Source organism: Salminus brasiliensis, chromosome 6, assembly GCF_030463535.1.
Source record: "Salminus brasiliensis chromosome 6, fSalBra1.hap2, whole genome shotgun sequence".
Taxonomy (NCBI): Eukaryota; Metazoa; Chordata; class Actinopteri; order Characiformes; family Bryconidae; genus Salminus; species Salminus brasiliensis.
The window spans coordinates 42,141,782-42,150,663 of NC_132883.1; the positions used below are offsets into that span (position 1 = coordinate 42,141,782).

The 8,882-nt window shown below is 43.9% G+C and overlaps 1 protein-coding gene across 2 annotated transcripts; it reads left to right on the forward strand.

The window, feature by feature from the left end:
- The first annotated feature begins 625 nt into the window (after nt 1-625).
- On the forward strand, nt 626-8,841 carry stambpb (STAM binding protein b). 2 transcript variants are annotated; one of them, XM_072682469.1, is made up of 11 exons: nt 626-868; nt 2,102-2,343; nt 3,444-3,519; nt 3,656-3,751; nt 4,388-4,781; nt 5,027-5,151; nt 5,320-5,457; nt 6,288-6,400; nt 6,798-6,897; nt 7,218-7,297; nt 7,441-8,841. In XM_072682469.1, exons 2-10 carry the CDS (start codon nt 2,141-2,143, stop codon nt 7,272-7,274), a joined length of 1,302 nt encoding a protein of 433 aa, XP_072538570.1. In that variant the 5' UTR covers nt 626-868; nt 2,102-2,140; the 3' UTR covers nt 7,275-7,297; nt 7,441-8,841. The 2 variants fall into 2 exon arrangements, with proteins under 2 accessions (XP_072538570.1, XP_072538569.1); XM_072682468.1 differs by having other exon boundaries at nt 629-868; nt 7,218-8,841.
- Nucleotides 8,842-8,882: the final 41 nt, after the last annotated feature.

An 8,882-nucleotide genomic window follows, 5' to 3' on the forward strand; every position in this document is an offset into this window, starting at 1 on the left:
TATTTTCAGATACTAAGTTATTATTATTAAGATGTTATTGATGATTATTTTGGGATGTATATTATTATTTAGAAACATGTCATTATTTTCAGATACTAAGAGATTATTTATGTTGTGGTATTACTGTGAGATACTGGGGAAGTCACTCACAAGTGCTGAGTCATTATTTTAGGAGTGATCTCATCATGATGGGACATACAAATAATGACATTTATAAATAATATATATATTATTTTGATGTTTCTCTCACATTTGACGTTTTTATGTAAATATTATTATTCATAATTATGTCATCATTATAATATACTAAATCATTATTTAAAGATGTTAAAGATGTTATCTCACTATTTGGGGATATATACTGTTATTTAGAAATCTCATCATTTTGAGATGTTTGACGTAGTTCTTATAATGATGATAAAAATATTGATATTTGATGTTTTTAGGTGGGACTGACAATGAGAGCCCCCTGCCTTCTGCAGCTGCCTCTGACCAGCTGCTCAATACCGGGCACACATACAACACCTGGAATATTAGCCACACTCCGCATTAAATACAGCAAAAGATCAAAGAAAATGACTCTATTTTAATAAATGAGAATTAATATGTGTGTAAGTGTTGATCAAAGGCTCAGTGAGTCTTCAGGAGCAGCTCTGGGCTCCCGTCCCTGCGCCCTGCCTCACTTTCAGCCACAGCAGGAAAGGGAAGTGAGGAGCCCGGCTGGAGGAGATGAGTGTCAGCGAGCTGTCAGGAGCAGATATCGCTGAACTGAGCCGCACCGCAATGGGATGGTTTATCGATCTGTGCTGATAAACCCACCCCCACCCAGCGACCACCAGAACCGAGCAGGATAAAGAACCGGAGCGGGGTAAATACCGGAGCTCTTAGGAGGTGGCTGGCTGGCTGGCTAGCTGGCTAGCCGGCTAGCGCTAGCGCCCATAGGAATCGCATGGAAACGGCTGTAGCTAGCGGCTAACGAGACTCTACAGGCCAGGTTCTAGCCTAGCCTCTGTAACCTCCTATTAGCTAGTGTAATATTTATATAGCTAGCTAAATATTATAGACGGTTATGTCTACGTAGTGAGAGGTCTGGTCTCATGGTGTCATTTCGTGTAGCTGGCTGCTAGCTAGCTTGTTTTGCTAGCTATAGCTAGCTAGCTCCATACAGACACACCTTCCCTGTACTTTGCCTCTGCCTCCACGCTTAGCTAGCGAGCTTAGCAGGCTACCTGGTCGTTTAAGTGTAAGTTGGGAAGGTTTTTAAGATGTTTACAAACAATTAGCTACGATATCTAGCTTCATGCTTATTCGTTGTAAGCTAGGGACTGAGATAGCTACGCTAGCTATTAGCTGGCTGGCTGGCTGGCTAACTAGCTATGCTAACTTCTTGGCTACCTTGGCTACCTTCTAAAGAGCCTCCTCCTTCGCTTCGCCTCCTCGAGGTTCACCCATGGCTGACACACAGCTGCATCTCCATATACGAGCACTGACCACAGTGCCCAAAAGCAAGCGTTGGCTAGAAGGGGTGTAACGCACCCCAGCATCTGTCCCAGCACCTTTGATCCACAGCTGATCATCCAACATCTGTACCTCACCTCAGTGAGATGCTCTGGTGTGGCTGGATGCAATCAGATCCTCACAGCAGTGTTCAAAAGTTAGGTGGAAATATTGAGATGTTCCTGTAAATGAGTTAAATCTGGGAGCACTGTGGAACCGACTTTATTCAACAAACAAGCACCTCTGGCTTGATGGGTTTGAGTGTCGTTTTTGATCCTTATAACTATAATAATCTTCCGTTATTAGTACCTTCTGTCACGGCTGAATGCCATCAGATCCTCACAGCAATGTTTCAGAATGTAGTGTAAGGCCTTTGCGGAAGGGTAGAGGCTGTTACTGCGGCATAGGGAGGATGAACTGCCTGGTGTTGCGCTTGATTTCCTAAGCAGCCCTGGAGGTGCAGGTGTCCATAAACTTTTGGACACGGGTTTATATACACTGTTAGACATTTTAGCTTTGTTTCTGCTGTCAGGCTGGAGTGATGTCTTTTACAGCGGAGTGTGTGTGTGTGTGTGTGTGTGTGTGTGTGTGTGTTTTCCTCCAGCTGCTGTCAAGTTGCTGAGTGTGCCTGCTGCTGTTCGCCATGTTGGACCACGCTGATGTGAGTTTAACCCCGGAGGAGCGAGTCCGTGCCCTGACCAAGAAGGGCAGCGCGGTGGACGTCAATGAGGCAGTTCCTGCCCGCCGCTACTTCCGCTCGGGCATGGAGATGATCCGCATGGCGCACATCTACGCCGAGGAGGGCAACCTGGAGCACGCCTTCGTCCTCTACAACAAATACATCACGTATGAACGCATCCACGTGCTTCTAACAGTGTCAGCAAAGGACCCGTCTGAAGTGCTTAATAATATTTTTTTGTAATTAATATTATGTAAATATACTATAGAACTCATATTTCTATTAATACTAGCAACAGCAGTGCTTATACTGGGGTTTGCACTATTAATAATTACTAGTCAACTGGTCATTTAGAAACGTTTTGTAGGAGTCGGAGGATCTAGCTGTTAAAGGTTGAGGTAGGGGCAGATGATGTAGTTTGAGGTGGGAGGTCTGCCCACAAAAGCACGCAGCCTGTCTGCTGTGAAGTTCATGCACCACTGCTCGTTTCTTTTAACCCTATATTTATTATTCCGTTATTAATCTTAAGAGTTATTAGTAACTACTATCCATTTTTCAGATACTACTATGAAGTATATATTTATACTATATATATATATATATATACATACATATTTATATACACACACACATATAAGTTATGTAATTATGAGTGAATTGTGGCCTTACTATAGCATGTGTGGACCCACTTGCAAACCCTTAAGGCCAGTTTCCCAGAAAAAAAAACCCATTAGGGTTGCAATTTAGTCCAAGACTAGGCTTAATCTGGGTCTGGGAAACTGGGCCTTACAGTTTAGGGGTTACAGTGTAGCACAGAAAGTATATAAACATATAAACCATATCATTAGGCAAAACAAATATATAAAAACATATATAAAAACATAAAAATTACATATAGTAGTACAATAAATACAAATAATGTAATATATAAAGGTGTATTTTAATATAGATATGTAATAAATAATGTAAAAAAGTAATATATAAAGTTATTTAAAATAATATATATATATATATATAGTAAAATAATTTAAAAACAATAATATATATAAAAATCTTTGAAATAATACAGCTTAATAATACATATAGATACATTTCTAATAAATTAATATAAAATGAAAATGCACAGATCAAATCTAGTGTAAAATAAATTGTGTGTCTCAGTGAGGTTGTTGCCTGTGAGTTGAATTGTTTAAAGCTGTGTTTATCATCTTATGATTATGAATCTAAACAGAATCATCTTATCAATCTACTTCGGGTTCCCTTTCAGGCTTTTCATCGAGAAACTTCCCAAACACCCGGAGTACAAGTTATCCAACATTCCTGAGAAGAAGGACACTCTTAAGGTACCTGAGTTCGATGATGTTCTGCAGCTTTGGCCTGCGTGCAGTTTCCTCTTACTGATCAATAACACTCTGACCCGTTAATGTCCGACACCTCCGTCAGCTTTGTGCTGTGTTTGTCTGCCCACCCCCTGTGCAGAAGCTGAAAGAGATAGCCTTCCCACAGGCAGAGGAGCTGAAGAAATGCCTGCTCAGGAGATATGAGAAAGAGTATGCTGAGCATCTGGCCAAAAAGGTGAGTCTGGATTGTGTGTGTGAATCAGATTTCAAGTGAGAGAAATTTAGTTACATTTGAGAAGCTGTCTACTGAAGAGATGCACTATATGGACAAAAGTTTTGGGACACGCCTCAAAGTTTACCATTGCCACAGGTGTATAAAAGCAAGCCTCTAGCTATGCAGTGTGCCTTTCCACACATTAGTGAAAGAATGGGAGGTTCTGAAGAGCTCACTGAACTCCAGCGTGGTTCTGTATGTAATAGGAGACACCACTGCAACAACAACAACAAGTCAGCTGGTGAAATTTCCTCCCTCCTAAATCCACCATCAGCGCCATCAGTGGTGTTATTGAACAGTGGAAGCATTTAGGAACCACAGAAGTGTCAGACCAAATAAAGTTACAGAGCGGGGTCAGGGCCCAGCGCTGACCTGCTGCTGTTAGAGCTGCAAAGAGGGACCAGCTCCATATTAAAGCCTATGGGTTTAGAATGAGCTGTCATAAAAGCTCCCATAGGTGTAATATATAGGTGTCCCAATACTTCTGTCCATTTCTAAAAAACATTCTTTCCAAATCTATCCATGTAAGACTGAGATTTTCTGATGAAGTTTATGAAGTGTGAATAACGTATGTATATGTATGTGTGTGTGTTCTAGCGAGAGGAGGAGGCCGTTCTGCAGCGCGAGCTGTCTCGGCAGAGGGAGCTGGAAACTGAGCGGAGACGTGTGGCGGAGCTGCAAAGGAGGCAGCTGGAGCAGGAGCAGTTCAGTGTGTTTGAGGAGATGATCCGGCGGCAGGAGCACGAGCGCGAGCGTCAGCGTGTTGTCCGCGAGTTCAACACTCCCGTCTCTCCTCCCGACGACACCCCGCTTATCCCTGGCGTCCAGGGCCCACCCATGCCTTACCCAGCGTCCCCCACACCACCTCAGAGCCCACAGTACCCCTCCACCAATCAAAGCACACCATCAGCGCCGGCCACGACCAACCCGGCTCCTCCCCCCACCTTCGACCGCGCACTCAAACCGGGCACAGGCGGCAGGACGGCCAACAGTAAGACGGGTCTTCTTCACTACAGCATAGAAGGGAAGCATAGACGGACTACTGCAGCATAGACGGACTACTGGGCCACACCACCAGAGGCTCTTGTGTGCTGAGCAGCTGTAGTCCACCTCCCCCCTATATACTTTAGTTAGGATGCTTAGTATGCTTATCATGCTGACGTAGTTGTATTTCCGTTTTAGCTTTTGTCTCTAATGTGTGTGTGTGTGTGTGTGTGTGTTTTCTCTTTAATGCAGGTACGCTGGTGGACGGCTTGAGGCAGGTAGCCGTCCCCTCAGAGCTGTGCACCAAGTTCCTGCGCCTGGCCAACAACAACACAATCCGAGCCGTGGAGACGTGTGGAATTCTCTGTGGTCAATTGGTATGAGCCACATTGCACGTGTGCTCACGGTCACTGTGTGTGTGTTCACTGCATGGATGGGTTCGAAAATCCACCTGTGTCCAGCACAAATGGAGAACATGGTTGTATGTCTTGTCTTGTCAGTGAAGCTGTTGGCGATTGGTGTTGGTGTTTCTGTTTCTGCTTCAGACGAGGAACGCGTTCACGGTGACCCATGTGATAGTGCCTAAGCAGTGTGGCGGCCCGGATTACTGCGACACGGAGAACGAGGAGGAGCTGTTTCTGGTGCAGGATCAGCACAACCTCATCACACTGGGCTGGATACATGTGAGTTGGGGGCCGTAGCAGTTCTAACTCCTCATAGAAATCAGCAGCGACGTCCCAGTCTTTTCTAAAAAAAACATCAGTGAAACTGCCTGGTTTACCGGCGGAAGAACCGGGGAACCGCTCGCCTTTCTCTGTTTATAAACCAGCACTAAAGAACCCGTTCAGAACCGAGAGGAGGCTAACGCTAATTGTAATACACGCACACACTCTATAGTAACCCCAATGTCACACACAGCACATTCACCCACTGTAAACCAGTTATTACACACCAGTAGACCAACAACCACAGATATCAGACACTCACACACAGGAAGTGATTAGACTGCAGTGTTGTAAAGGAGCTGGGAGCTGATTGGTCAGGGAGGAGAGTCAGACTGGATTATAAAACTAAATCATTCAGTCCAGAATGTCTGATTATAGAAACTGATACTGAAAATTAAGAGATTTTACTGAACCGATTAATCCGCAGCTCGTCTGATCTAAACTGCAGGGCTGGATTATTACTTATACACACACACAGATCGGATCCGAATGGTATCTGCTGATGCTCAGCATTGAGAGCTTTGGATCAGATCCGGGGGAAAATAACCTGATTATTGTTGACCCAGATGTATAGAATAAATAAATAAACATGAGCCTATTGGCACCATGTTGTCTAATGCCAGGCGTGGGCTAGAGTGGGGGTATAAGCCCCCCCAGCATTGAGCTGTGGAGCAGTGGAACTCCAGTGTTCTTCAGTGTGGATGTTTTTGTTTAATTAATCTTCAGTGTTTTTCAGTTTCTTTCTCTTAACTCTTGCATCTTTATTTCTGTGCGTCTTTCCTCTTTAGACTCACCCGACTCAGACAGCCTTCCTCTCCAGTGTTGATCTTCACACTCACTGCTCCTACCAGCTGATGCTACCAGAAGCCATCGCCATCGTCTGCTCGCCGAAATTCAACGAGTCAGTGCACATAGATCTTCCTATTTTTTAAAAACCCTGTTCCTCATGCAGGTTTTTGCTCTGTTGGTGTACCTGCATATCGTCGCTGCCGTAATGTGAATCGGAAAATGCTGTTCTTAACATTGCGTCAAAAGTTAATGAATGACATTGACTTCCATGGAAGGTTTAGAAGGTTTTATCCTTCTCCTGTAAAATTGCTATTTTTGGGATTCTAGGTTTTTTTTCATGACAGCGATGATATACTGGCTATTCCTCTACAAAACCTCACTGCCTTTAAAACAGCTGAGGACGCCTCATTGCTTTACACAGTGCACGCTAGAATTGAACCTTACATCAGGCTAATTTTCTACATTCAAATCTGATCTTTTGTGCTGTGGATGTTGCTGCTGCTCCACAGGACCGGCTACTTCAGACTGACTGATTATGGAATGGAGGAGATTTCCACCTGCACACAGAAAGGCTTTCACCCTCATTCCAAAGAGCCTCCCCTGTTTACGGTAAGTGTTGGTTATTGTCATCATAACCCATTTCCGAGTCCTAGTTTTAGCCTCACGCTGTTCAGAGCGCCATCTGGTGTCCTCAAGGCACCGTTAACAGACATTGTAGCCCGGCCGGCAGCGGTGCGGAAGTTCTCGGGAGGTAAATAAAGGAGTTGATGGTCAGCAGTGTGGAACATGAAAACAGACCATAATATCTGCCCCTTTATAAAACGTATCCTGTGTTTTTGTTTTTTTTATTAAAACCAGCACTGAAGATTTACTCATGTATCCCACTGCATTTGCTAAAATCTGGGCTCTGTTTTCCGGTCTCTTCGTAGGGTGGAAGCCACGTCGTGATCACAGAAGGCACCGTGACGATGCTAGACCTGCGCTGATCTCCTCCAACACCAAACCAGCGGTACAATGAAGCATTTTAAACCTGGACAGCAGCTGTATACCATTATTACTCTTCTTAACACGCTATGTGGACCCGCACTGGCTAAACATGGGATGGTTTTGTTGTCTTTTTTTTTTTTTTTTTTTTTTTTTGGGACCAATCAGCATTTACAGGTGGTGGGATTTCTTAAAAGAGACAGACGCGACTGTCTGCGAGAAGCACTTTGGAAAAGAAAACACTCTGACTGAGAGAGAGGGAGAGGGGTCTTCGGAGATCTGCTGGGAGCTCAGGGACGTCCGCTCTTCTTCAGATCTGTAACATGACCACCTTTCAGTCTCGAGACTGACTGACTCACTGATCGTCTACTTCGTTCGGTATTCATTTTCGAGTCGTTCTCTTTGGCATTTCGTCCTGGTCTAGGTTTTGCGATGGCGACGGTGGTTCACACTAACATAGCTTATCTGTGTAAATAAAATTAAGGAAACCTGGTGTTTTTTAATTTAATTTTATTTTATTTATGGAAATTATTTTCAAACACCAAGGAACTGTATGAGTTTTCTTTTTAAACTGAATCTGAATGTCCATAAACAAAGCTGCCGCTGCAATTCTGGGGATTTAAATTTGCAGAGTGTGTATGATTAACTCATTTATTCCAAGCAGTTAATTCAACATCATTTTCTTAATTACATTAAAGACACACTTGAGGGGGAAGGGGACAGCACCCCAGCTCTGTTCCCCAGAGTGATGAGAGGAAAGAGTGCCACCTACCCCCCTTGGGGTCCAGTTGTGCGCTCTCAGACTCCGGGCCCTGATGGCAAAGCAGCATGGCTTAGGATTTGAACTTGCGGCCCTCAGGGCATAGAGGTAGCGCACTGGGCCACTGAGCCACACAGGAGCCCCTCTATGTTCTTAAATCCAGAAGTCACTAGTCATGGATTCTTGGGCGAGACTCGTCTAACACTGCATTCTCCTCCCTTATAGTGTAACATGATTCAAATGTAAGTCACTAAACTGCACCTGCTTTTTCTCCGTCAACTCCTTTGGGATATGCACATCACCATATGTCCGAATGTTTGTGGACACCCCTTCTAATGAAAGCATTCAGCTACTTTAAAGAGCACCCATTTCTGACACAGATCTGCAAATGCACACAGCCTGTCTATACTCCCTGTAGAGAAGTACTGCCAATAGAATAGGCATAACTCTCTGGAGCAGATAAATAAACATGAACCTATTGGCACAACAGGAGCATAAAGCCTGCCCAGCATTGAGCTGGGAGTTGGGGATGAGGCAGTGATCATCCAAAATCCAGACCTCACTAATGCTCTTGTTGGTGCATGCAATCAACTCCTCACAGCTCCTCCAAAACAACCTTTTTTTTATTAATACTTTGGAAAAATATATATGAATGAATAGGTGTCCCAATACTTGTGTCCATATGGTGTATGTATGTGGTTTGAGAGAGCAGGTGCTCTGAGCTTGTGTATATATATATATATGAACTGAACTGTTGTTTCTTAATCCAGTTACTTCTTTATAAAGGAAAACAAAATAAGAAACACTAATTTCTGACTATTTGAGTTTATTAAGACTGTGTTTTATGCTG